The sequence below is a fragment of the Trachemys scripta genome, chromosome 3 (assembly GCF_013100865.1).
Source record: "Trachemys scripta elegans isolate TJP31775 chromosome 3, CAS_Tse_1.0, whole genome shotgun sequence".
NCBI lineage: Eukaryota > Metazoa > Chordata > Testudines > Emydidae > Trachemys > Trachemys scripta.
In genome coordinates, this window is record NC_048300.1 from 122553070 (window position 1) to 122580505 (window position 27436).

The 27436-nt window shown below is 41.0% G+C and overlaps 1 protein-coding gene across 2 annotated transcripts; it reads left to right on the top strand.

The window, feature by feature from the left end:
* The first annotated feature begins 6961 nt into the window (after positions 1 to 6961).
* Positions 6962 to 25746, top strand: PPIL6 (peptidylprolyl isomerase like 6). 2 transcript variants are annotated; one of them, XM_034765899.1, is made up of 8 exons: positions 6962 to 7388; positions 8916 to 9011; positions 11977 to 12165; positions 13980 to 14042; positions 14165 to 14312; positions 15817 to 15873; positions 21982 to 22117; positions 24306 to 25746. In XM_034765899.1, the coding sequence occupies exons 1-8, from the start codon at positions 7305 to 7307 to the stop codon at positions 24415 to 24417; spliced, it is 885 nt and encodes a 294-aa protein (XP_034621790.1). In that variant the 5' UTR covers positions 6962 to 7304; the 3' UTR covers positions 24418 to 25746. The 2 variants fall into 2 exon arrangements, with proteins under 2 accessions (XP_034621790.1, XP_034621791.1); XM_034765900.1 differs by lacking the exon at positions 8916 to 9011 and having other exon boundaries at positions 6963 to 7388.
* The last annotated feature ends 1690 nt before the right edge of the window (positions 25747 to 27436 follow it).

Sequence of the window (27436 nt, forward strand, 5' to 3'; positions counted from 1 at the left end):
TATTTTGTTGTATTTGGGAAAAATTGTAAATGTATATTTTTAAATGGCCCATTTGCCTTCAATCTCTGTAGCACAGTTATGTATTACTCTGTGGCACATTGAAAATGTATAGGTCTAGGTCAGATGTTCTCAAACTGTGGTCTACAGACCACTCCATTCAGGTGGTCCGCGGATAGTTCCCTCTAAGATGCGTGCCTTGGCAGCTGCACACAAGAGAATGAAGGGCCACCTACCTGCGTGGCTCCACTAATTAGGTGCCTGGACCCTGGAGAAGATGCACATGTAAGGTGAGGTGGTGGCCTTGGGGGGGAATGGGGGTAGGTGGGAGGGGGGCAGTGGGATGAGAAGGAGGGGGTGGGAGGGTGCAGGGCTGCAGCAGCCAGAGAAAGAGATGACTTTCCCCAGCTCCAAGGCTGCAGCTGCCAGGGAGAAACAGCCCTCCTTCCCAGCCCAACTCTGTGGCTGCTGTGGTGGGGGAGAGAGGGAGACCCCCCTTCCCCCCCACACACACTCTCCTTCCAAGCCTCAGCTCAGGGGCCGCTGTGGTGGGGGAGAGAGGGCACATCCATCACGTTAGAAAAGTAAGACTACTGATATTAAAATATGAGTTGTGTGCTTTTATTTGTAGAACAAAAAAAAATTCATTATTATTAAGGTTTGTTTATATGGCACTTCTATGCAAAGCGTTTTACAATAGTTAGTTAGCCAACGGTACAAACAACATTTGGAAAGATGTTTGAGAACCACTGGTCTAGGTGAATATGGATTGTTGTTTTTCATATTTAACTCATTTTGTTTTACTTCTATTTTAGAACTTACCTGGAGCTGCCACAAAACTTCCAGTATATCTCAGAAACAAAGTAGTCTTGCCGCTTAGATTCAACAGACCACACGCTGTAGGGACGTTGGCCGTGTACATGAGGAAAAAGGTATATTTTTAAATGTGTTAAAATCCTAGTATACATACTACATACAAGATAAAACCTAGGCTTACCCTACCAACCTCAACATGTTAAAACTACAACTGCCTTGTATATTGTGGGATTTAACAAGTTTAACATGTTAAAGATGCACCTTTTTCCTAGTGAAGACAAGACTTTTGTGTTTCACCATATAATGGGAAGCCATGTTGTCATACTAAAACTAAACAACATGCAGTGAAAAACTAAGTGAAGACAGGAACCAAAAATTAACGTTTTGCTTGACTTATAAAAAGCGACAGTTTACGGGTGCAAAACTAAACTGCTGTAATCTAGGTTTAAACAAACATAAATATCTACCCACTTAACCATATTGATTTAACGTCTCACCTTCAGTGTGCAACTTTTGGTGTAGGTCCACTTCTGAGAAAAATAGTCATAATCTTCCACTCAAGCAATCCTCTCCACAGCTGCCAAGGTCTTCAGTCAAGGCAACAAACTTCATGATCAGCATGGACCATTGATACTGATTTTCAACAACTTTTGGAACATTGGGGAAGTTCTGAAGGCCTGGAAGAAAACTATAAAGCTGTGCCAATATTTAAAAAGGGTAAATGGGAGTTGATGCAGGTAAGTATAGGCCTGTCAACCCAACATTGACCCTTGGCAAAATAATGGAATGGTGATATGGAACTTAATAACAAATTAAACAAAGGTAATATAATCAGTACCAATTATCACTACCTGCCTTTTCTTGGAGTGGTACATCTTGTTCAACACCAGTGTCTGAGTTGCTAATGCAGCCTTTTGTGCCCTCTAATCTTCCTCTCAGGATGCTTGCCTATAAATATCCAGTGATCCTGACTGCTTTTCTTAACTTTATTTCAAAGGTCCTGCATCTCTCTTCAAAACCCACTGTCTTCTGGGTTTGAAAAACAACTAAACTTTTATTTAACCAGATTAAACAGTTGCATTCAATAACCCTTCTCCTTCTTACTCCACTAAGGAAAGTGTTTTCTTATAAAAGCCCAGCAATGCTTCCCTTCCTAATTCCTTGACTGCCTCTCTGATCCTGCTGCTCTTCTCCTCAGAAGCCAGCCTGAGGATACTTCAACTTCAGATGCCCCAGAGTTCCAAATGAGCAGTCTCGATGGAGCTTCCATCTAGGTGTCCAAGCCTTTGTGTCTCCATGCCCAGTGGCATGTTGTTTTTGGTATTCATCGCACAACATACCTCATCACACAATTTCTCTTAACAGTTATCCTATAACATTTCATATCAAACAATTTCAAGTTAACATGTCCTTCCCCGCACCAATCAATGTGGCTTTCTGGAACATAGATCTTGTCAACCCAACTTTTTGTATGAGATTACAAATTTGCTAAAGGTAATGTCAATGTGCTTTACTTGGATTTCTTTAAGGAATTTGACTTGCTACTGCACAACATTTTGATTAAGAAACTAGACTGATATAAAATCAACATGGCATATGTTAAATGGATTAAAAACTTGCTAAATGATAGGTCTCATTATAATTGTAAATGGGGAATCCTCACTGTGCAGGTGTGTTTCTAGTGAGATCCTACAGAGTTTGGTTCTTGCCCTATGCTATTTAACATTTTCATCAGTGACCTGGGGGAAAAAATAATTACTGCAAGTTTGCAGATGATAGAGATTGGTGGAATGGTAAATAATGAAGAGGACCGATCACTAATATAGGGGGATCAGGATTGCTTGGTAAACGGCACAAGCAAATACACATTTTAATACCGCTAAATGTAATTGTATACATCTAGGAAAAAAGAAGGTAGGGCCCTACTAACAGGATGGGGGACTATCTTGGGAAGCAGGGTCTCTGAAAAGCACTTGGGGGCCATGGTGGATAATTAACTGAATGCAAGGCCGGGGCCAGGAGGGATAATATAATCTTTGGATGTACAAAGAAGGGAATGTTGAGTAAGGAGGTTATTTTACCTCTGTATTTGCCCCTAGTGCAGCTGCCATCAATACTGTGTCCAGCTCCGGTTACTCCTGGGGGAATTCTGCACCACTACATGTGTGCATAATTAATAAACCTTGCGTATTTTTAATTTTTTGCACAGAAAAAAGCTTCTGTGGGAATGTTGCTGCAGTTCTGCCTTTTGCCCACCAGAGGACTCTGTGGTGCTAGAACAGCAGCAGCTCCCAGCAAAAATTAACTTCTATAGTTCTGCCTTTTGCCCACCAGATGGCACTGTCGCACTAGAACACAGCAGCTGCTTCCAGCCACCTAGGGAAGAGAAGGAGCCTGCCTTCTTCACAACACTTTTTGGGCCAGGTCAGGAGACGGGCTATGGGGAGATAGATAGTGTGGGGCTGCTGAAGGGTCAGACAGGGCTCATAAGGGCTACAGGGGGAGGACAGATTGGGGCAGGAGCTGAATGAAAGTGGAGGTGCAGGGTCACGTGGGCGGGGGGAGTGCCAAGCTACAGGGGGATGGGAGTGGCGGGGGGGGGCTGCAGGGGTGTCTGAGTGGGGGTGGAGGAACACATGGGGATGGGGGAGAGGGGGTGGAGGGATATGTGGACAGAGTGCAAGGACATATGGGGGTGTGGGGACAGGGGCAGAGGTGCCTGACTAAATGGGAGAGGCTTGGGGTCAGCCAGGGACTGCATGGGGGAAGCTCCCTAACAGTCCCTCCCCAGGCAAGAGAAAAAAACCCTGTTCCATACTTTTCCCACTCATAACCAATCACCCTCCAAGTTCACACCCAGACTCCTTCCCAGCAATTACTTTCCTCTCCCTCAGCTCCTCCATTACCCCTGACTCTCCCAAACCTTTGCATTGCTTCTGAGGGGTGTGGGAAATATGGTTCTGTATTAGTTTAAATTAATCATTACTCAGAATTCTGTATTAATATGCTTAGTAAGGAATCTATTTGTCAAAAAACATTTTCTGAATCTTTTTTTGTCTCTATTGTTAAACATACTTGCTGACGGGTATTTTGAAATAAATGACAAATAATTGAAACTGGTGTGGTGATATTGTGTTATTTTGGCAAATAAAATATGCAGAATTTTTCAGAATTTGAAAATATTGTGTGCAGAATTTTTAATTTGGCACAGAATTCCCCCCAGCACTGATGCCCACACTTCAAGAAGAATATTGATAAGTTGGAGAGGGTTTGGAGAAGAGCCATGAGAATGATTGGCAAACATGTACTATAATAAAAGATGCATGTCAATCTGTTTAGTTTAACTAAGAGAAGGTTAAGGGGTATTTTATTTGCAATATATAAGTATGGGAAACAGAAATTTGATAGGAGGGATCTTCAATCTAACAGATAAAGATAGAACGAGATCTAATGGCTTGAAGGTGAAGCTAGACAGGGGTGGGCAAACTTTTTGGCCTGAGGGCCACACCTGGGTATGGAAATTGTATGGTAGGCCAGGAATGCTCATGAAATTAACAGTTCATGTTCAAACAGGGACAACACAAATTTGTTTCAAAATAAAATGATGCTGTTGAACAATGCACAGTTAGAAAATTACATTACTGAGCTGTTTATTGATTTTACCACACAATTTTGCTCCTGTCTGAACACAAATTGTATGTTAGCTAAAACTTCAGGGTACCGCACTACATAAAAATTTGGTAGTTTTCATGTTTATCGGTGACTTCTTTGATTTGTAATTAGCTTTGTTGTATCATCCGTGTTTCTCCATTTGACCATGGCAATAACCAAAATATAATCAAACTATTTTAGCTTCAAAGTAAACCATAATTAAGCAATATTGTTAATCAATTTAACTCTGAAGAAGAGATATTAAATAAACTTTTAATCCGGCCATCGAGCTCCATTGCCCTGCTCCTGACAGGGAGTGGGGTCGGGAGGCTTGCCCTGCTCCACCTGCGCGGCACCTGCTGGGGGAAGGGGGCTTGCTGGAGCGGGGCAAGCCACCAACCCCACTCCCTGGCCAGAGCAGGGCAATGGAGCTCAAGGGCCGGATTAAAAGCTCTGACAGGCTGGACGCTGGCCATGGTTTGTCCACCCCTGAACTAGACAAATTCAGACTAGAAATGAGGCACAAGTTTTTAATAATGGGGATAATTTACCATTGGAAAACTTAACAAGGATTGTGGTAGATTCTCCATCACTGGAAATCTTTAAATCAAGATGGGATGTTTTTCTGAAAGATATGTTGTAGTTCCAACTGGAATTAATCGAGGGAAGTTCAACAGCCTCTGCTATACAGGAGATCCGACTACTAGATGATTACAGTGGTCCCTTCTGACCTTATATATGAATCTGTGAACTAGACCTTGTGGCAGCCTTTGAAACTAACAACATCAGCATGGACATATGACCCTGATTATTGCAATTAGGAGAATATCAGCACACAATACCAGCTTAGTCACTGTGCCCAGTCCCTGACAGTGATCTGGGAAAATTGAGGATTCATTATTTGGTAGTCCTTTTTATAATTTGTGAATTTTCTTCTTTCTAACTTTGAATCTTCTGTCAGGAGTTACAGTTTATAACTATCAATCTGGCCAGCCTGAGGTTTTATTATATCACATAGCTATGTACTGTTTGAACATTTACTGCTATTTGGATGTACTAGTCAGAGAGACATGCATTACGGTTAAGACACATGCATGAATGTAGATTTTAAGAGAGCTGAGTTACAGAAGCAAATTGTTGATTAAAAGGTAGCTCAGTTTGGGTTTGATCCTTTTTAATTTTATTGTAGCTCCAATAACTTCAATATATAACATGACTAAGTTTAAATTTATAATATTGTTTTACTACAAAATTAAGTCAGAAGCACCATCCTCAGAAAATACCATTTTATTCAAGTAAATAAAAAATACTTAAAACTTCGTAGTGTAGACCTCTCCAGAGTATTATCAGCATAGTGATGTCAGGCAGGGATATTTTAAAAACAAAAACAAACATACAAATACACCCCCAAGCTAACGGAGCTATGTCAGCAAAAGCAAGGCAACTATGCTCCCGTAGTACTTCTGCTGGCATAGCAAGTGGTATTTGGGGAGGAGTAAAATGCATTCTGTTGGCATATGCACCATCTCCATCTACACTGGGAGGTTCTGCTGGTATCGCTATACTGGCAAATCATATGTAGTGCAGACAAGGTCTCAAACCGAACTTTACAGCTTCAATATCTAGTATAAATATTAGCTAATGAATCCTTCCAACATTCCCATCAAAGTCTTACTGGACTGTCCCATTGTTCCCAGCAGTCCCCCAATTCAAGGGTATGCCATTTCCTCAGTGGCTGGTAAGGGAACCCAGGCCTGCCAGCTATGCATTCCAGCATAGGGACCGTTCAATCAGCAGCCAAGGTTTGCTCTACCCTACTGCTTTTTCCCTAGACTGCCTTCTAGTTCACCTCTATCAAGCTTCTTTCTCTACCCCCCTCTACATAAACCCTTCAGGAGCAGGATCCCAGGACTGCTTTCTTCCTGGCTTTCCACCTTTTCCTGCTCTAAGTCCAGAGAGTGACTGCAGAATTCCATGCTGTAGTCTCCTTCTACCCTTGCTTGCTGGTCTTACGCCAGCCCTGCCTGCTCCTGCCCAGCTGGGCCCTCTCAAGCCTGTCTCCCCTCAGGTGTGGTTCTAAGGGGCTAAGAAATTTGATAGGTCACATTAACCCTTTCCAGGCCAGTGTGGGATGAACACACCATCATAGAAGCACTTAGATACCATGTTAATAGAAGTGATGTAAATACTTAAGACAGGTAAATTTTCTTATGTGATTTCTAAAAGAAGATTTGAATTTAACTGTCCAAAGAGTGAAAGGTGGGTGTACGTACCCATATAGCCACCTAACCTCCATAAGTAGGTCTGTTTTAATTATGGATAGAGGTTTTAGTGGGAGGTGTCTCTCTCATGGGAAGAAAAAGTAAACATTCTATTGCTATTAATTTATCTTTATTTACCTTTTCATTTTTTTTGTCTATTGTACTATTTTTTAAATTTCATTTGCTGATTGACTATCCTAGCTGTCTGTGTTGTGCACCTCAGTCACTTTGGCACATTTGAAAACTCCACCCAAGGAGACCGCTGTAGGATGCAGCTAAAGATCTAGCTCTGTGTTAATAAAATGTCCAGTGAAAGTGGCACTCACATAAACAATCCCTCTTCCCTGCACGGCACTAGGACATGGATAATTTATGTGCAGGCGGCGTTTCTATCAGTAAGGCTTGTAGCACAACTTGAAGTGCAGAGCACTAGCCCTGTGATTGGAGTTGCTATGGTGAGCAGAATTCTGTTTACACTCCCTCCTCCAGCTGACCTGGAGCAGGGCTGGGCAGCCAGCAAAGGAGCAGCAACCAAAGGCAGAAAAAACAGGAGACAGTGTGCAGTGGCGTGAGGGTGCCATGGGTCCCCTGCAGTTGCAGCAGTTGACGGTGGTGGGGCTTCTCAAGGAGCCTGTGTTCCACGTGGCAAAGTGTACAGCAGAGGTAACTCCTCCCAGGCCATTGTTGCAGCCGAAGAAAGCAGACTGTCTGAAATTCTTCCGTTCTGTTTTTGCTTTCTGTGGGCTCTAGGGACAGGAGATTGCAAAAATAGTGGCTGGTATTATTGTTGTTAAAATGAAATACAAGGCAAATTAGGCGACTGTCTGTGGTCCTACATATTTTTAAGAAATTAAGATTTAAAATTCTGCCTTTTGTTCTTTAGAAAGTTTAGCGTTTATAATTGAATCTTATGTATGCATTTATAGTGTTCCCTTCACATTGGTATCTACTTATTGGTTGTACAGTTTTTTGTTGTCAAGCATGTGGTACTTAGAACAAACAATTGCAGGATCCTAAAGCATTTATTGCATACTGTGATGCCACACAAGATTTTAAATATAATGAAACAACATCTGACTTGCTCTGTAACCTTAGGCAAGTCACGTAACCCTTCTATGCGTTTCAATTTCCCCTACTGTAAAATGAGTAAAAAATACCTACCTTGCAGGGGTGCTGGGAGATTTAGACCCAGGTCCTTGGTCATAGCCAAGCAGCACACAGTTCAGCTTAGGATGGGGTATGCAAATGTGACCTTTTGTTATGCTAATCCTAAACAGGCTGGCTGCTGAGCTTGTCCCTCATCTTTATTTAGAGCAGTCTAAATTTACCAGCTGCAGATACAGCTGGTGGGGGGAGAAGGTACACCTGGCCACAAACGCTAATGCGGGAACAGAGAGTGGGGGTTCAGTAGAAGCCTCCTACACTGGGATGATACTCCAGTGCCCAGCTACCCTGGCTGTAGGGCCGTGATCTGTGTAAAGCACTGCAGGGTCTAGGTCTTTAATTTGTTCATGTTTGTAATGCATTTTGAGATTCTTAGATGGAAGGTCCTATAGAAATACAAATTATTATTGAGACATTGCAAACCAGCCTGAATAAAGGTCTAGAAAATATACTCCTGGAAACAATTCTGCACTCCAGGAGATGAACCTAAATGGTCTAACAGGAATGTTCCATATCTAACTTCTACTGTACTGTTCATAAAATGATAGAGGTAACAAGAACTGGAATTCAGGAACTCCCAAGTTCTAATCCTCACTGTGCCTCTGATTCACTCGATGGCTTTGGGACTGATCTTGCAAGATGCTGAGCATCTGCAACTCTTCATGAAGTCTAGAGCAACTGATGATGTTCAGAGAGCCACAGTGTCTCTGTGGCAGTTTCCCCATCTGCTTATCCTCCCTCCCTAATTGGGGTAGTGTGAGTATAACTCGTTAATGTTGGGAAAGCAGCAGCTTTTGCAAATGCTAAAAAACCTTTTAAGTTTAAAATACTAATTTAAAACAGTTTGTGTAGTCTTATGTAACTGTCTGGAGCTGTTACATGTGTGAAAAAACTGCTATGAAATAATCAAACTAAAACATAGTGCCTGGATCCTAATCTGCTTGAATAAGAGAATACAAAATGTAATGGGAATTTTTTTAAGTAAACTGTCTGTAAATAAATATTTCTTTTATTTTGAAAATCTAGGCTCTGAGGCTGAATTTTCCGACCAAGATTGCAGAGCCTGTAGTGCTTCCTCTATTAGAATTTGCATGGCATGAATATTTACAGGAGAAAAAAAAGGTGCCTCTTTTCCAAAGTGAATTGTGCTTGAATTACCTAGATTTAGTTCTGATTTGTAAAGTGAATACTATTCTTCTATGCAGTAGATAAAGATAAAGGGGTTCGATACCTTCTCCAAGTTGTTTTCATAATACCATTTGGTTGGTGCAGAAACAAATAAAATAAGCAGGTATTTTGTTTGGTTTGGGAAGAAAACTAAGGTAGAACTAGTCCAAAAGAGGAGGGCAATGGTCTGTCCTTTTCTCTGTGGAAACCTTATTTTAAATATATTTGTAATGCTTGCAGAAGATATAGCATTAGCATTAGAAAGCAAAGTCCTGTATTTACAGCAGTTGCAGTAGTAAGTGCAAACTTCCCCAGATTGGCCTGCCAATGTGCCTGGATCCTAGTCTGAGGAGACCACTTCTGGGGTTGAACAGAATAGACTACCTTGCGCATCCATTTAGTTTTTGGCATCTCTGCTAAATCTGCCACTAAGAATTCAACTGTATTGGGGGGCGGGTCCTGTATAGCATAGAAATGTAGAACTGGGTGGCACCTCGAGCGGTCATCTAGTCCAGTCCCCTGTGTTGAGGCAGGCACAAGTGAACTTAGACTATTCCAGTATCTTTCCAGGTATCAAAATTAGTCTGACTGGTCTACAATGCCCTGGCTCCTCTTTGTTCCCCTTTTTAAAGAGAGGTACTGTGTTTGCCCTTCTCCAGTCCTCTGGGACGTCACCTGTCCTCTGAGTTATCAAATAATTGCTAACATTCCAAGATTGCTTCAGCTAGTTCCTTAAGTACCCTAGGTTGAATTTCATCAGGCCCTGCCGACTTGAATAAACCTAGCTGATCTTTCCCTATTTTGTCTTGTGTTCCTTGCCCATTGTTGTTAATACACCCCCACTTCGATATAACGTGACCAGATATAACACGAATTCGGATATAATGCGGTAAAGCAGCGTTCCGGGGGGCGGGGGCTGCGCACTCTGGTGGATCAAAGCAAGTTCAATATAACGCGGTTTCACCTATAACGCGGTAAGATTTTTTGGCTCCCAAGGACAGCGTTATATCGAGGTAGAGGTGTATTAGTCTTTAGTCAACATTTACCCTTTTAATGGAGATTGAAGCAAAATATGCTTTAAACATATCAGCCTTCTTGACATCATCAGTTCTTAGCTCTCCTTCCCTGCTATATAGAGGACCCACGTTTGGTCCTCTATATAGCAGTTTCTGATCTCTTTTTACCATTACCAATCTAGCCCCTCTTTGAATTGGAATTTTTACAACAGAGAAGCAGTATTTTGAAGACTTTTCATTGAAATTAAGACTTCAGAGGTCGTATACGCAACACTTATTATCACAGTGATGCTAATATGCTGTATATGGAAGCTTGGGGCCAAATTCAGCCTTGGCATTAGTGAGCAGCATTATAGTGAAGACAATTGAATTGTGCCTGCTTCCACCAGGACTGAATTTACCCTACATCCTTACCAGCTAGGTTTGTCCTTGCCCTCTAATACATTTCACTATCACAATCTAATGAAACATGTTTAAAAAGTGAATGCTTAGGTATTTAGGCAATTTTTTTCTATATTAATGTATCTTGAGTCTCCGGGTTAATTCCTATAATAAACCTAATTCTGAAAGAAGAAAGCCCCCATTAATATAATCTTTCTTTATGTTAAATCCTGAAAAAAAAAAATGAAAAATCTGACTTGCCTAATAGGGTCCTTACATATATCTACCACAAAGATGCTTGTTCCAATGGGCAACAAAAATGGCTCAGTCATTACAGTTGCCAAAATTGCAACTAAGGTCAACAAACATAGGGGCAACCTCTGTTCCAGTCTAATCTATTTAGAGTCTTAGATATGCTAGTGATGTGCGTGGTACAAGAGCCTCGGGTGCATTAAAATCCATACAAATTGCAAACATAGATCCAAGAGCAGAATTGGCTCTTAATTTCTTGTTTTATGATTTTTCGGTTACATATATTGCTATATTGCATCATTGTTCATGTAGCAAGCCCTTTGTCTCATTTGATGAGTTAAGGAACGGCAAGCCAGAACATGAATGTCCTGTGCACAAACTTGCCATGCTGCCACTGCCACCAGCACTTTTAATGCATAGTAGCAGTGCCCCTATGTCAAGTCACTGCATGGCAAGCTGGTGCACTATAGATTCATACCCTGGCTTGCTGCATGCTAATTCACAAAGTAGACAAGCCCACCCTAGGCCATGTCTATGCTGAGTTTTCTTAGTATATCTGAATATATCTCCATCATTGCTGTGGCACTGGAGCAGATAATGGGGAAGTATTAGAGTGGACCAGCTACCAGTGTTTTTACTCCCTGTTGTCTAGAGTTGCTCTGTTAAAAATTTCAGAAGTTGCTGAATACTAGTTCTCTCACCGTTACTTGCCCTGATGAAATTGCATAAGTGCTATAGCAATGGTGGGAAAAATCTCTTAAAAAAAAATCAGTATAATTACAAGACTCAACAATTACATATGAGTGTACTGAAATGTGGTTTAGAGCCCCTGCTTCCCTTGGGGTATCCTTGATTAATTATAGATAACTATAGAGGTTGCACCTAGTTTGGTGAATGGGTTTTGCCAAAGCAAACCTCTAAGCTGACCCAAAAGTGGAACCAGAGTAATTGTTTTTATGATCATGTTCTGTTCTAACAGGATTTTGGAAAGCCTTCTATAGCTTTTGGACACTTATTCTTGATTTCAGAAGAAGTTGCAAAATATAGTTGTATGATTCCTATGTTTTATTTTCATGGTGGTGGTCTTAGGGGGGGCTGGAGTTTGGGAAGGGAAAGCATAAACACCTAACAAGTAAAACTAAAAAAAATCCATCTAACTAGGTATTTATACCACATTCATCAGCATGGAATCTGAGTATGTATTACTGACTGCTTCTGTACTAAATCCAAAGTGTAATTCCTGCAGGTTTTCATTTTTCTTCTAAATTCAGGAACTGAAAGGTGAAACCTGGGAGTATCCCTCCAGCGTGATGTGTTTTATTGATGGCCAACTGCTGGGAAGTGAACAAGAACTGCTCAAGTGGGCTTATGACAACTGGAACTACCAAGATTTTAAACCCGTGGCACTTTACCAAGCTATTACTGAGGATTTTTGCACCAAACATATGCAAAACACCAAGGCAGGTTACACTGGTTTCTAATAGGAAATTGTAGGGTCTGTTACCAGCTATATGCTATCTAACTGTAATTATTTGATGTGACTTATCAATGGGTTGCTTGTTTGCTTGCGATTTGGTGGGTAGTGGGGTCTTGGAGAGGGGATAGGAGGGACTGATGACTTCATAGATCCATCCATATAAATTTGCAGTATGGTTGCCACCCAGTTTTTGACTTCTTGATTTGCACTCTCAATGTCTAAGACCATAGACTTACAATGAAGTTCATGCCGCTGTCATACTAAAGGACTTTCGGTGAAATACACTGACTAGTTATCTTGAGCAGAAGACTAATCAGAATGCTCCCTGCCCTACCTCATGCTTACTGGGCAAAATGGCAAGCCCAACAAGAAATGAAAGGAGACAACTGCACTGTAGTGCCTAGATCCTCTCCTCCCTCCCACCACCACATGGAAGGTACAGCAAAGAGAAATAATCACTGGAATCCCACCAGAGTTATGGAAAAGAAGAAGAGTTGTCTCCATACCCAGGGAATGGAGAAATGAGGTGGGAGATTTTGTTTCTCCTAGAAGCAGCCAAGAGGGGAGGGAAATTGTGGAAAGCCACCTCCTACTGGCAGCGAGGAGGAAGAGGAAGGAAAGAATGTCCCCTCTCTCTCAGCAGCCAGGGAGTATAGACAGAATAGAGCTAAGTTGTTTCTGGTCAGAACTGGAATGAAAACTGCTGAAATGCCAAAGAAAGAGATGCTTTTGTGAAATTTCAGCTAGGACCAAAATCAACAGTGCTACGAATCTCATGAGTAAACCTATTCTCTTGAGATTTCCAGAATATGTCTACACTGCAGCTGGAAGCAAGCCTCCCACTCTGGGTAGACAGACTCATCCTAGCAGGGCTTAAGCTAGCAGGCTAAAAATAGGAGTATGGATGTTGCAGCTCAGACTGGTGCTTGGGCTCTCAAGTCCACACAACTCCAGCCTGATATGCCGGAGTGTAAATACTTCTATTTTTAGTGAACTAATTCAAGCCCCACTAGTGTGAGTCTGTCTATCTGAGCTGGGAGGCTTGCTTCCAGCCGCTGTGTAGACATACCCTCAAGGGGTGAAATCCTGGCTTCATCAAAGTCAGTGGCAAAAACTGACTTCAGTGGGGCCATGGTTTCTCCCAGAATGTCCAGATAAGCTTCAGATAAGCAGCGGAACTTTTCGATCCTTTTCCAAACACTATGATGATTGATTAATGGGTTAATTTTTGTGAATGTTTCTGGAAAATCTAATTCAGTTGTCATATAATTTTTTAAAAAGTCTTTTTCCTATCAGAGATCAATTTATCCTAAAAAAAATGCTGAATTATTAAGTTTGCTTCTTGCTGACTGGAATTGAATTATTTACCTCCTTATATCTGACCAGTGATTTAGCCATCCAGCAAAAGGATTCCATTTGGTATAGCAGTCAGTGTTACTATGGATTAATTGGTTGTGATCTTACATGGGCTTCAGTGAACCTGCACCTGCTTACACCAGTGATGAAATGGGCCCAGCCTGATGTCTTCTAGTGCAATATAATGGTGTGTTTTTTCCAAGAATGACCTGAAACTTACTGAATATTTTTTTGTTTCAACAAAATACTAAATTATATAGCTAATATTTTATTATTTCTAAAAGCTGTTTTGATACCTAATTATGGGTTCATTATAAAAAGAAGCCTGAGAACATTTTACTGAGCAGCTAAACTGTCTTTCATCATAATAGTGAACACTCAGAAGATATTTGATTTTTTTTTTTTTTTTTTTTAACTGGATTTTTTTCCTGATTTAAACAGCATGTGTTTGTGTACTTGGACATAGCTATTCAGGAGCAGCCCACAGGCACCTTGTTATTTGAGGTAAGATACAGAAGAAAAGAGCAAACATGAGGCCCTGTCTTGCAGCCCTTATCTCAAGAGAAAGAGCTGCAGGATCTGACCTTTTGAAGTTATTTACAAACTTACTTCCCTTCATTTTGCAGCTCTATTCTGATATGTGCCCCAAAACCTGTGAGAATTTTCGCTCTTTGTGTACAGGAGAAGCAGGGACCTCTCGCAGTGGTCTGGAGCTTACTTATAAAGAGTCGGTTTTTCATCGATTAGTAAAAAATGGCTGGATACAAGGAGGAGGTGGGTTTAAAAACATCTTCTGTAAATCTGGTGTAATTCAGATTTTGGATAGAATAATCAGCGTGAAAAGTAGATTTTGTCCAACAAAATAAAGCTGAACTTAGAGATGTAACCAATTTGTGATGGGCAAGGTTTTAACTGAGGTGTATATACAACAAAAAGCAGTGTCTTCTCTCTTGGTGATCTTGTTCCCTAATTATAGGCAAAACATGGATAAGGAATCAATAGTCCGTATTATTTTTTTTAATTAGCCAAAAGTTTTTCACAAGCCTCTTTGGCAAGAAATTAGGAAATTAGCTGGAAACATTTAAACACTGAGAAAATCCATAAGAAACATCCTATGTGTTTTGTATAGATGTTACTTTACAGGAGTATTTAACCAGTCATAGATATCCAAAGGTTTTGGTGACATGGAGCATATTTGAACATTGGGGTTGTGCATGAAAAGTGTCATTACGAATCTAGGAAATAGCTTAGTAAATGATGAGTAATCCAAGAAAACAGAGCATTTCAGTAAAAGTAAACATAGTTAGGTGTGTTTGAAGGGATTTCCTTCATTTCTTCCTCTCAGCTTCCCTTCTCTCACCTCCCTGCATCTCTTCCCTGTTTCCTTCCTACTCCAAACATTGTTTACTTAATGCCATTTTAAGATCAGATTTCCAAGACATCCTTTTTGCTTTTCCCAAGTAACTAATAGAAATACATCTGAGGTCCAGAAGAGCAACTTAAAATAATTGGCTTACTTCTGCGGAGGATTTCCTTTTACCTGACTGGCATATGCAAGAGTTTAAATAAACTAACACAAGTTATTTGTGTTTTGTTTTTCAAACTCTTTTCAATTGTGTTTTGTGCTGCAAAATGAAGGGAAGTAAGTTCCTATACTTGTCAGTTTTGCGTAATGGCTGGGAGTTTACTAAAGGCTTGCTGGCCCTGACTTGTTATATTATCAGATCCTTATTTTCATCATCCCTTGTTCTAAGCACGGGTAATTATTTATGGATACAGGGCGTATTCACTGTGGCACATTTTCATATACTGAAATCTGTTCCTTAAGACTAGTACCTCAGTCCAGCAACACTCTTGAAGTATGTTACTAAACTTTGGAAACTAGGTACGCAGGTACTTGTATTAGCATAGCAACAAGAAGGTATTTTTATATGTGTATATATATGTATATGTATATATGTGTATATGTTTCTTATTGTATATATGGAGTAGTTATTTTTGGAGACGCCACCTCCTTGGAGTGAGAGATTAATTCATTCTGCAATTCCAGTAAGGCCCCAATCCTGCAGTTGATAGCATGCAGGCAGACTGTTGCACCTGTGCGGAGACCATTGAATTCAAACCAGACTCCATACAGGTGCAGCAGTCCACCTGCATATTATCAGTTGCAGGATTGGGACCCATGTCCTTAACCTCTGTTGAAACTGCCCAATGAAAGTGTCAATTAATGCCAGTGGTGAACATTTGTATTCTGTCACTTTTGTCTAATCACATACAGACATAACAGCTGGAAGAGGAGATGGTGGTGAGTCAATTTATGGACCCACTTTTGAAGGTATATTTAAATTTCCTTATCTTACCATGCATAAGCCAAACTTCAGGTAAATAACTGGATTTTCACTGAACTGTTCTCAGGTTTAGTTTTTTTTTCTTTCATTTTCATCACTTACATCTCAACAGCGGTTTTAGACTTTCTCGTATCAGTCAGGATTATTCTCTAATTGTTATTAACATAGTTCTCCTGGCAAACTGCTTTAGTGGGTTGATTTTTCTGACTGGTAATCCTGGCTTTGCCACTGCCTCACTATGTGATTTTTCAGCTTCACCTGTCTGTGTCCATTTTCTCCAACTGTAAAATAAGGATAATACTTAACCTACCTGACAGGAACATTATGAACATTCATGCTTGTAAAAGGGCTTTGAAAATGTGAAGTACTATAATGGGTAAATGTTCAGTATGGGTTCTGTGCTTCCACTGATACCACATATTCATTTGTGATGATTCTCAGAATGGCCAGGACTGTGAAAAACCTTGTTACCCCCCTGCCTCCAGCAGTAGAAAGACTTTCTGGTGATTAACTGGGTGTCAGCTCCTTGACATCATCAGCCTTTTAGCCACCCAAACAATCTCCTCAGGGCTCTGCCTGCCCTTACTTTCCCTGACAGCTGTAACCAACAGATGCACCCCAGTCCCCAAGCCCTTTGAACCATTTCCCTCTAGTGTTCAGCCCATTATTGACTGAACACTAACAGTAATACTGTGCCTGCTGCCCTGAGGGAACACTATACACACCAGCTTCCACAATTCAACTCAGGATCAGCTCTTTGTGCAATACCACAGCAATAAGATAAGTTTATAGTGAAAACAATCATAAATTTATTATCAAAGACCAAGATATAAGAGATAGTGATTAAGAATAATGGATATAGAAGGATTACATATAAAACAAAATAAGTATATGCTTTTTAGAGACTAAACTTAACAGGCTAACCTCCTGTCTAAAGCAGTTTTATCTCACCCAAAGGCTTTTATAGTATTTCCTTCCAAGGCTGGTTGAGATCCCATTTTTTTTGAATGTAAATGCACTCTGTTTACTTCCATGGTGCAGGATAAAGGGGTTTCTCCTTGACTTCTGCTTATATCCCAGAGTTCTTGGTCTGTCTTCAGTGACAATAGAATCCCCGTCTGTTTTTTCTATTGATTTCATATCCTCCTGTTGACTTTGTATGTAAATGACTCCCCACTGTTATTTACAATGCTTACTTTATCTGCGGACCAACAGAGACAGGTGAATGAACATGCTTTGTCTGTCAGAAACCTGTTTGTCTACTCTCCCTTAATACAGACTTTAGGAACATATTTTTAGTATACATACATAACTTTTTAAATAGTATACGTACATACATTTGATGACAATATTCATAACCAGTGGGGCACTGGCTTTCATTTAAGACCTCACATGATTTTCTTCATGGATAAATATTATGAAAGAGGTGCGTTACGTATAGTGAGTTTGTCAAGCCTGCTAGGAGTTGCTGTTACAGAAGAGCAAAACCTTTGCCAGCTGGCACCAGTGGGCCTCTGTGTCACATCATTATACTGGGATGGTTTAAATATGCTGAAATTAATGGAAGTTACTTGTTTTTCACTCTGAGAAAACTGGAATCAGGCAGCTTTGGAGTCTTAGGACCAGATTTTGATGTCATTTATACAGCATTGTTACTTCACTGACTTTATGGAGTTACCCCTGATTCTCACCAGAGTGAGATCAGAGCCAGACCCTTAGTCTCTCAACTCTACCTGTGAGAATCTAGAATTACTGAACAGGAGCTACATATCATAACATCAAACCAGAGGTGCAAACCCCTATAATCATAAGAATAATAAAATTGTCAATGGCAGAGCAATATTTAAGAACAACAACAACTCAAATAAACAGTCGAAGCAGCAATTTAAAGGGTGAAGGGTCTGTTTAGATTAACAATTAGCCATAAAGATATTTTATGACCGTTAAAGCCAGCTGGGAACCAGTCTATATTCTCTTACATAAAGCGTCCTTACTGCCAGTGTTGCAAATTGTCACATTTCAGCACACTGGCCATCAGCCTACAGTTTAGAACTGCCAAGTGTAACAGCATGCAGTGTAGTTGTAGCCGTGTTGGTCCCACGATATTAGAGAGACAAGGTGGGTGAGGTAATAGCTTTTATTGGACAAACTTCTGTTATGGCTGGTCTACACTGGGGGGGGGATCGATCTAAGATACGCAACTTCAGCTACGAGAATAGCGTAGCTGAGGTTGACGTATCTTGGATCGACTTACCTCCCGTCCTCATGGCGTGGGATCGATGGCCACGGCTCCCCCGTCGACTCCGCTTCCGCCTCTTGCCCTGGTGGAGTTCTGGAGTCGACGGAGAGCGCGTTCGGGGATTGATTTATCGCATCTAAATCGAGACGCGATAAATCAAGCCTTGATAGATCGATTGCTACCCACCGGTCCAGCGGGTAGTGAAAACGTACCCTTAGTGAGAAAGACAAGCTTTCGAGCAATACAAGGCTCTTCTTGAAGTCGGTCCAATAAAAGATATTACCTCACCCACCAAGTGTAACTGCAATCTTTGTTTTCAAAGACAGTTAAGTTTTCAGTGACAATAAGAAGTGATTCGCACCTTGAGACTGCAGGACTAAGCAAAAGGGCCTAAGTTTGCATTTAAACTATATCCAGGTAATTGGACTGTTTTTAGGAACATATGAATTATTGCTACGGTGCTGCCTTGCTGGAAAATAGCATAGACATGGAGGAAAGTTTACAGGAACTTTCAAGTCATTGAAAATTAAACAAATGATTCCCACAAAGCCTGCAACCTTTTCTCAGAGTCCCTGTCACTTTCCCTCAGGCAACACTGCACATTGCCTACCAAAAATTTGGCAAGAGAAAGTCGGAGAGTGGCCTGTCCTCCTTCCAACATCACATGCACCTGGAGTAGTGTGAAGCATAGATCCTCAGAACACAGGATTCTCAGCAAGAAAGTAACCTGTTTCCTGGGGAAACCATCAATCAGGTCTATAAGATAAATCAATGGAAACCAAGACATTTTAATAACATGCTAGAAATCTTCATTCGATTCCTCTTCCCCCACCCACGCTGCATAGATAATTAATACAGATGGTACTGGAACACTACCAGCTATGCTTCTGCTATTCTTTATATGTTCTCTTTCAGTGCACTTGCTCCAGAGCTGTTCTGGAAATTGTGGGCTATCCTGCTGGCAGGAACAATCTGGGCCCTCCGAAAACAAACAGCAATGTGCACTGGGCAGCCCCAGCTGGGAGAGTGTGTGCCTGAGGCACAACCTCTGCCGTGCTTCTCCTGGACTGATGTAGCTCCACCCACTCTGTGCAGGACTGTGGCATAAATGCCACTCTAGTCCTTAATATTTTGTAGTGCTTTACATATACAACATGCTGTTCCAATGTTAATCCTCACAACATCCATGTGAGGTAAGTAGTGTGTTCTCCATTTTACAGATAGGGAAAACTAAGAGAGGAAAAGTGACTAGCCCAAGGCTACACAGCAAGACATTGACAGAGTCAGGATTATCAAATTAGAGGATTTAGTGACTTGCAACTCTGTGTGTGTTCCTCCAGACAAACCCAATACCTATCATTTGTTATCTTGGAGAGAAGCTTGTCTTTTATCACTCTTGTAATTCTGTTTGAGGCAGCAGTAGATATTATAGGATTAGGAAAGTAATTTAATTTTAAAATAGACTTAATTTGAGTTCTGTCAACCTTATAATTGTCCCTAAAAGGAATTTTATTACCCTCTTTCACACACCACAAATACCAATTCTTCAAAAAAAAAAATAGTCCATATTGTACCCTCTTTTAAAATTAAAAGATAATTCTTTTCAGTCCTTTATAAAGGTGCTCACTCAGATATGGAATTTTAATGTGATGATTATATGGCTTTCCTACTGTTTTCCACCAAACTATTTACATAGATATTTTTGCTGTCTGAGAACAGTGACACATGCCACTCACATATGCTAAGATTCTATGAATGTCCACAGTTGACAAACATCCATTCACTGCAATATTCTGTGAAATGAATGGGATGTTTCTACATTTCCCTGAAATTAGCGCAAAGTACTGAGGTAATTACAGAAAACCACTTGGACTGAAGTGTCGTTTTTTTTTAAAACAAAGAAGCCTAATCCAAAATTACACTGCTGAAGTCATTACTGCAATTCGCAAGTAGCAGCATAGGAGCAACTGTTTCATTTAGAATTTAATTGCCATTTTTATTAATTAGTTTGGGAGAACAACCCTCAAATAGAGTAAGAATAACAAAACATGGAAGAATAATAAAGTCCCTACTCACATCTTCAGCCCAAATTTCCATCAGTCCTTTTGAGTTTGTGAAGAGCTCTCCTTGGATTCTTGCTTACACAATATGATATATCCGCCTAAGCAGCAAAGGGGCTTAGAGATGTTTCAGCTTGCAGATCTGTATCAATTCCTCCACCATCTCCATCCCCCAGGCATATCTCACATTCCTTCTGTGACCTCCTGTCCACCAGTATTCATTCTCTGAGGCTTTCCACCCTCTTTCTTTCCCTCCCTGGCCTCCCTCTCCTCAGCTGACTCATGTTCATCAACAACTCTTTTCTCTTCTGCACCCTGTTTCTTGGGCTCTCCCACCTCCAAAATGTGTCTTACACTTTGCATCCATTACTCTTCTGCACCACGGAATGCTTCTGGAGAAAATCCAGGGACCACTCAGACTTCCTCAATTAAAAATCTGTTCTTTGTGCTATGAGTGTATTTGCTAAACAACTCTCCATCTTCTCCATGATAGCCTGTCATCCTTCCAAAATCCTGCTGCAAATATCTAAATTACCTGCCACTCCAGCCATGTTCTACCCCTCAACTAATCCCCTCACCCTTCACAACAGTCCTAAGCAACTTGTCCTGGCCTTCAGGTCCCTGCATAAGCTGCTGCGTACCTCTCTGCTCTTTTAGCTCTTCTCCCCATCCCTGCTGTAACTCCTTTGACTTCAGTTTGCTTTTTATTTGCTCTTGTTAACTCTCCATATGCAGCAAACAGCACCGAGGGAGTCTTCTAAATAAACATGCCAGTTATTGTAAGCTGTTCTGATAAAATAGCTTCTGTTTGTGGTTTAGTTAATTGTGTTTAAGCATGGCATTGTGTAATGTGTACTTTGGTGAGGAAAGTAAGCTCTGCGGTGACAATGGCTGCATTGGATTTTTGGATTTTTTCTGATCGCTGCACAGAACACTGAGCAAAGGTGGAAAGAAAATTGTAGCCCAGTGTCTCTTTTCATCCTCATCCCTGTCTAATGCCAAGGGAAGAAACTGCAATAAATCCAGTGTTGTCACCACTGCTAACTCTCTCTCTTTTTATCCCATCCCATAGCCCCAGCTGGCCTTTAATCATATAGTTCCCAGAATATGATAGAACTTGGTGCTCCCTAAAAATTAGCAACTGGAAGTTAATATGGAGGGTTAGAATGAGAGTCTAGGAGTCAACAGTTCTGGGTTCTACTTTTTGTTCTGCTGTTGACTTACCGTCTGACTCGGGACAAGTCATTATGGCACAGAACTATGAGTACTTAGCACCGCTGAAAATCAGGCCTTTCACTTCTACGTGCCTCAGTTTCCTCATCCATAAAATAGGAATAATGCTAACCAGCCTATACACTGTTATTTCTCAAGTGCTCTGAGATCCTCAAATAAAAGATGCTATATCAGAATTGTCATAATATTAAAAAAGTCTGCAGCATGTTAGCAACTACATTTTGAATATTTATCACTAAGGTTTTTTTCCAGGAGGATAACCCAAAATTATTTCTAAACCTCTTTCTAGGAAGCAGAATCCAGTGATCCAGAGTCAAAGGAAGCTGTAGTCCCCTTCATTTCCATTCAGTAGCTTGGGGGCAAGTTGAAGGGAGACCTGCTGAAAGGCTCCCAATGTACAGTATATAATAGGAAAGAAAGTAATAAGAATGGGGAGAGGGAGAAGGAAGCAAGAGGCGAGAAAGGGGTTGTAGAAGAGGAGGGGCTGTAGCAGTTGGAACAGTGAGTAAAAGTGGAAGGAGGCAAACTAAATCTATGATCATTTATTACTGTAAACTTTCTAGATGAAAACTTTTCCATTCCTCACAACAAAAGAGGGATTCTTGGGATGGCCAACAAGGGACGTCACAGCAATGGTTCACAGTTTTATGTCACACTACAGCCAGCTCCCTATATGGATAAAAAATATGTGGCTTTTGGGTATGTATACTACAGAGACATCATTTTAAAATGTTTTTTAAAAAGTACTCCTAGTTATCTAAGACACCATTGCCCAAGATTGAGATTCTGTGCTGCATCTCTGAGAGGCACAGCACAGAACTCACAGCTCAGGGACGGAGGGTTTAAGCCACTTTTGCACCCTCCCACTCTGAAGCTATACCAGGGGCTAGAGAGGCTCCTGGCAAAACATAAGGCAGGTCTGGGGCCCTCTGTATGTCCAGATCTATACAGTAGACTTTTGCTATCATAGCTGTGTTGTTCAGAGGTGTGATGAGGTGCTATTGCTGACTGACATAGCTGAGCCAGCAAAAATCCCTAGTGTAGACAGTGTTATACCTGCAAAACTGCACTCTTACTGGTATAATGTATTTCACTCAGGCAGGCTAGAATAAGCTATATTGGAAAAAGCATAGTTTTGCCAGTATAAGCTGCATCCACCCTAAAAGCACTTTGTCAGTACAGCATACTAGTAAAGTTATATGGACAAAGCGCTCCTAATGTAGACCTGGCCTAAGAAAAAACAGCCTCCCAAAGATTGCAAAGATGTCCTGGGAAAGCAATATAGAGCTGTCTGCACTGCTTGCGCCAGGGGAATCCTTCTCCAGCCAGAGCCAGGAGTGAAATCCTGGCCCCATTGAAGACAATGGCAAAACTCCCAATGACTTCAGTGGAGGCAGGATTTCACCCTGGAGCTTTTAAGATCCTTTTACCCAGCTAGCAGTTCCTAGCATAAAGGGACTGGGAGTGTGGGAAGCACAAGACTCTCATGCCAGGGTGATTGTCTAATGCACCATAGAGGAGTACAGCATTTCAAAAGCAAAAAAAAAGCATACCAATACAACATGCAAAAAACAAACTTAAAATAAGTTCTAACTGGATGTGTTTAAATCAGTGGCATCTGACTTTAATTTCTATACTGTACACTGGAGTCTCTTGTTATCTTACCAGGAACTCCCTGCTTTAAAAGCACAGGAAATTTCAAGCACAGCTCTTATAACATTGCCCAGTGTATAAACATATTAGGAGCTTACTCCAGCAAGAGCAGAGTGCCGCAAAGAGGGCAGTTCAGCACTATATGGAGTTACCATGCTATAAATTGGCACACCACTCCTTACACCTTGGCATTCTACAGGTATGCAACAACATGCGATAGAAACTTTTACATTAAAATAGCTACTGGACGCACGTTCCACATTCGTGATCCATTCACAACCTTCTAACATATCCTCCCCCCATCCCCAATACCTATGCCAAAGATAAGGTGCAGAGTTCTCTACATGAACTGCTAGCAAACCCATGTGTACACAGCTTAACAAAGGGTTTTATAAGATTGAGCCCTACACATTGCAGCTCAGGACAGTTTAGAATTGTAAATTGTTGTATCGGTTTCATGATTCAGATTAATTAAGAAGAAAACTGATCTAAGTCTTCGAAAAGTGTGTGTGAGAGAAAAAGAGAGAGAGACTAAACCATTTTAATTAAATGCAGAACAATTTCTGACAATATTCCTCTTGACCTTTTTCTTCTTGAAATGGAAGAAGGGTAGTAGATATCATGGACACTTGTAGCCACAAAATTCTGGAAAGGTGTCTACATGCTGCAGCATATATTGCTTTGAATAATTACAGCTACAGATAGCTCAAAGTATAGCATTTTTCTATCTCCTAAAATGCTAAATAGTGGGATATTTTCAGAGCAAACAGCTGGAATGTTAGTTTGCTGTGAAGAACAATCCTATAAAGAAAAGAACATATAAGACATGAACCCTTTATTTTAAGAGACAGCCATATTGAGAAAACTATAGTTATGTTGTTATAGCCTAATAAAAGGAATTCAGGATTTCTAACTGACTTGCTCTGACCACTAACAGGCACTGAAGGTAGATAACACAGTTGTATTCACTACTAAATTATTGTGTTTCCTGATCTTCAAATTGTTGGTGTATTTTCCTGATCCTCTACCCATATGCATCATTTATACATATGTATGTTCCTACCTTTTTGTTAAATCATGCACATTTAACATAACTTGTATTGGAAAATGAATGCCATGGAACTCAAATGGTCAAATAGATTACTAAAAGTATAGAGCTTTATGGTAGTGATCAGATAGTTAACTATAATTTTACTGACTTTTAATGTATATATAATTTCCACCTTTACTTTAGACAGCTGATTGAAGGTACAGAAGTTCTTCAGAAACTAGAAGATGTATCTACGTACAATGAGAGGCCTGTAGTAGAATGTAAAATTATTAACTGTGGTGTTCTTGTGCCTTGATTACAGCCAATTTCACTTCCTACTGTAATGTGTAAAAATGCATATGTTTCTGACCAGCTTTTTATAGATTTTGTAGGCTTTTTTAATCTAAAATAGCATTTTTATACATCTAAACTTTAGCTTGATATTTTTTCTATTCTAAACATGTTCATGGCTTGTTCACACACATTCTTACATTAATATACTAATGGGCTTGGGAATTTAACTTCATGCCGTTATATAGCTATACAAATTATTGTGTAAATATGGATGTCCAGTGAGAGATTACATTACTGTAGGCTGCACTATAAATAATCCTATTAAGTAGAACACCAATTAGGACTACTTCATAAATCAATTTGCTATTGATTGTGTCCATTCATCACAATCAGTTATTTACCTTTGGCCCAATTCTGCCATTCTTGAGTCACACTAAGTCAGATCTTACACCACTGGTAGTACTATTAAAATCAGTGCATGTGGGGTAAGGTACAACTCAACATAAGGGTGGTACTGGGTGGTCTCTGAATATTAGAGGTCTGATCTTGCTTACACCAGTTTAAACCAAGAGTTACCACTGAAGTCAATGGAGCTACACCAGAGTAAAACCATTATACATAACATTAGACCCAGGCCCTAGACATATATTTAATTATTTTGTTTCCAGATTGTATCAAATTATTAAGATATTTGGACTCAACTGAGTCCATTAAAATGCTAAAATTACTCCAAAACAGGAAATTATAAACTATACCCTATTTGCAAAATCTCATGGATATCTTGGATAAGTGAATAGCAATGAGTAGATGTGGTTTCAGTGAGTGTGGAAATTCCACATAAAGAAGTCAATGTTTATCTAAATGCTGTAAAAACACTTTTATTTATGACTCAGGAGACTAAACACACAATTCATTGCCAGTTGCCGTAGTAGTACTTTCTGAGAGGAAAGATCTCTCTTAGGCATAGCACAGGGGTAGTGACAGCAGCTGGTTTCAACAGAAGCTGGCAAATGGCTGGCAAGAGTGTGGAAAATGAAAAAGTGTCCCAGAATCTCAAGGAAGGTAATCTATAACAATTAAAATCTCTCTAACATGTCTGCAACTGGCAAGTCTTTGAATTTTTACTGTACCTTCCTGTGTAAAGCACTCTGAAAGCAACAGATGAAAATTTCTAAGAGCTAAGTATAACAATGACTTTTTGTGTTAGCATTTGGATTCTGGTAATCAGAACCAATAGAATTTCCCACTGTCATTTGATTATAGAATTATTATCTTCATTGCTTCCTTCTATGCCAAAGTTGAAATGGACAAGTTAATAGATTTTCTAATTAAAAGAAAAATGACTGGAAAATTATTTGTTAAATAGTGTTTGTTTCTCTTCAGTAACAAGAGATGCCTATTAAGCAAAAATATTTACATAAACTACATTAATTCCTTTAGTAGGAAGTAGTCATGGGGGATTGTCTGAATGTGACTGGCACCGTTAAGAGGGAATGTGTCCAGTTCATCTATGGATGACTCCTGATAGAAGGCATCTGTCCTCTATAAAGATCCAGTCAACAGTTGAGAAAAGAGAGTAGAGGAAGGAGGAGCAGAGAGCTTGTAGTAGTTGTATGAGACCTGACAAAGCCCTAGTTGAAAGCTGGCAGAGAGAGAACTGGTGAGAGCTGTGGGAGAAAATGGCCAGGGTGAGGGAACCCTGCTGATTATAAGGTTTGTGCAGAAGTTACGAAAGTAAAGGAGGATGAACCATGTTAGTTAAGGAAGGTTCAGCCAAGGAAAGGAGGGTTGATTCTGGAGAGAGGTTCCCCTGAGAAGCTGCTCAGCAGGGTTGCAGATGAAAGTGGGAAGCTGAGTTGAGGGCTAGAAAAGAAGAGTTGCAAGGAACATGGAGAACTGTCAGATGTGTGGAAGCCCTGGCACAGGAATAAAAAAAATAGGGACTATTAACTGTGAGATAGATGGCTTGAAGAGGGGGGTTCTGGAACTGGGCCAAGCAACTAGGGACCAGTGTGGCTGTTACCTCTTGGTTGGGTGGCCTACAGATTGTGACTGTGGAGGGGGGATGGAGAACTGCTGCATTTTAACGTTTCACTTTGGGGTTTTAAGAACTGTCTCCCTTTTAAGAATCTGCAGAGGGTTGCACTAAATTACATCTGGACACAGGGCTTGAATTGGATTCTGTGCAGGAGAATATTCCTGGGTGTATTCACGTTATCAGCTGAACACTTCTTCCCTTACACTGCTATTTTTCCAAAAAAATCTGGAGAAAAACATGGAATCAAAGTGACAAGTAATGGAGTGGCAAGCTTATTTTAAGAGGTTTCCTGTCTCATTTTTCCAAATCTCACGTTGCTGGGGATGCAGTGTGTACATTAGGTTTTTAAATAGTTATTTTACTAAACTGTTGCAGAACAGGTCATATACCTGTTCTGGATATGAGCCCTGACCTGACTATAGTGTTGCAAGGCACTCCCCTCTGCAGCGCGGGAGGATGGGCTGAGGGGAGTTGGTCTTTGGTATTCTTAAAACGATGAATGATTTCGGTGGAGATGGAGGTGTGAGAACACACCCTTGAATGATGCAACCTGGGGTGGTTTATTGCGTGCACTCTGGACAGGTGTTCAGCGAGGTGGGGGCGGCGCCAGGGACAAATACCGACAGCCAAGGCCTCTACGCTCGTTTACACCCTGCAGCTCCCGCTGACGTTCATGGGCCGAACACGGTGTAAGTCTGTGCACAACGTGGCGCTAAATGTTGGGCGCAGAAGCGTTGTGCGGAGCCTCAGCAGCCTCCTTTCCCCAGTTCCTCTGGCTCTACGGCCCCGTGCTGTGAGCGCGCTGGGGGCTCCACGGTGCCAGGCTGGGCCCGGCAGGCAGCGCCTCCACCTTGGCCCAATTCCCTCACCCAACCCCGCCCGCGTGCGGCCGCGCCAGGCCCCTCCCTGGCAGCGCAGCGCAGCGCGGGGGTGGGGCGGGCAGGCCTTGTACCACTCTTTCACCAGCCCCGACAGAGGGGCTCGAGGGGCGTGTGAACGCCCG

Coding starts and splice junctions, on each gene's coding strand:
- PPIL6 (XM_034765899.1), top strand. CDS start 7,305: ATGGGTCCCCTGCAGTTGCAGCAGTTGACGGTGGTGGGGCTTCTCAAG. Junction 14,313..15,816: donor TGGCTGGATACAAGGAGGAG/GTGGGTTTAAAA, acceptor AATCACATACAG/ACATAACAGCTGGAAGAGGA. Junction 15,874..21,981: donor TTATGGACCCACTTTTGAAG/GTATATTTAAAT, acceptor TAAACTTTCTAG/ATGAAAACTTTTCCATTCCT.